This window comes from Tupaia chinensis, unplaced genomic scaffold (genome assembly GCF_000334495.1).
Source record: "Tupaia chinensis unplaced genomic scaffold, TupChi_1.0 Scaffold149964_1, whole genome shotgun sequence".
In the NCBI taxonomy this organism is placed as follows: domain Eukaryota; kingdom Metazoa; phylum Chordata; class Mammalia; order Scandentia; family Tupaiidae; genus Tupaia; species Tupaia belangeri.
The window spans coordinates 648,306-648,834 of record NW_006209805.1 but is presented as its reverse complement, the minus strand read 5'-3'; the positions used below and the strand labels follow the sequence as shown (position 1 = coordinate 648,834).

At 73.0% G+C, this 529-nt stretch overlaps 1 protein-coding gene across 1 annotated transcript in view; it reads right to left on the bottom strand.

Moving 5' to 3' along the window:
* Positions 1-529, bottom strand: part of ABCA7 (ATP binding cassette subfamily A member 7) — a 20,048-nt gene that overhangs the window by 1,923 nt on the left and 17,596 nt on the right. Inside the window, 1 exon segment of the mRNA XM_027769562.1 lies at positions 1-213. This exon segment is cut by the window's left edge and continues 144 nt beyond it. Coding sequence (XP_027625363.1) covers positions 1-213 — 213 coding nt within the window.

Sequence of the window (529 nt, the reverse complement as noted above, 5' to 3'; positions counted from 1 at the left end):
ACCACAGCCGGGTCCCCAACCAGAGCCACGGCCGTCGCCAGCTTCCGTTTATTGCCTCCGCTGTAGGTGCCCGCAGGCCGGTCCGCATACTGGGAGAGTCCCAGGCGCTCCAGGCCCAAGCTCACCGTCTGCGGGAAGGCGCCAGAGAGGCAGTGGGCATGGCCAGGGTAAGAATGGGTCCAGGCCAGAGGGAGTCTAAGTCCCCCACTGTGTCAGAGTGGGAAGGGCGGGGCCGGGATAAGGATGGGGCGGGGCCAGGGTGGGGATGGGCGGGGCCAGCGTGGGCACGGGCGGGGCCAGGGGAAGACTGGCGTCGGCACGGATGGAGTGTGGGTGTGGCCAGAGTGCGGATGGGGCGGGGCCAGGGGCGGGGCCAGAGTACGCCCGGCATGTGGTGGGGCCAACGCGCCTGTGGCCGGGTGCTAGAGCGAGGCCAGGAAAGGGCCAGGGCAAGGTGTGGGCGGAGTGGGGCCGCGGTGCCCGCCAGGCCGGGCCGGGACTGGCCGGGGCGGGGCCCCGGGAGGCCGGC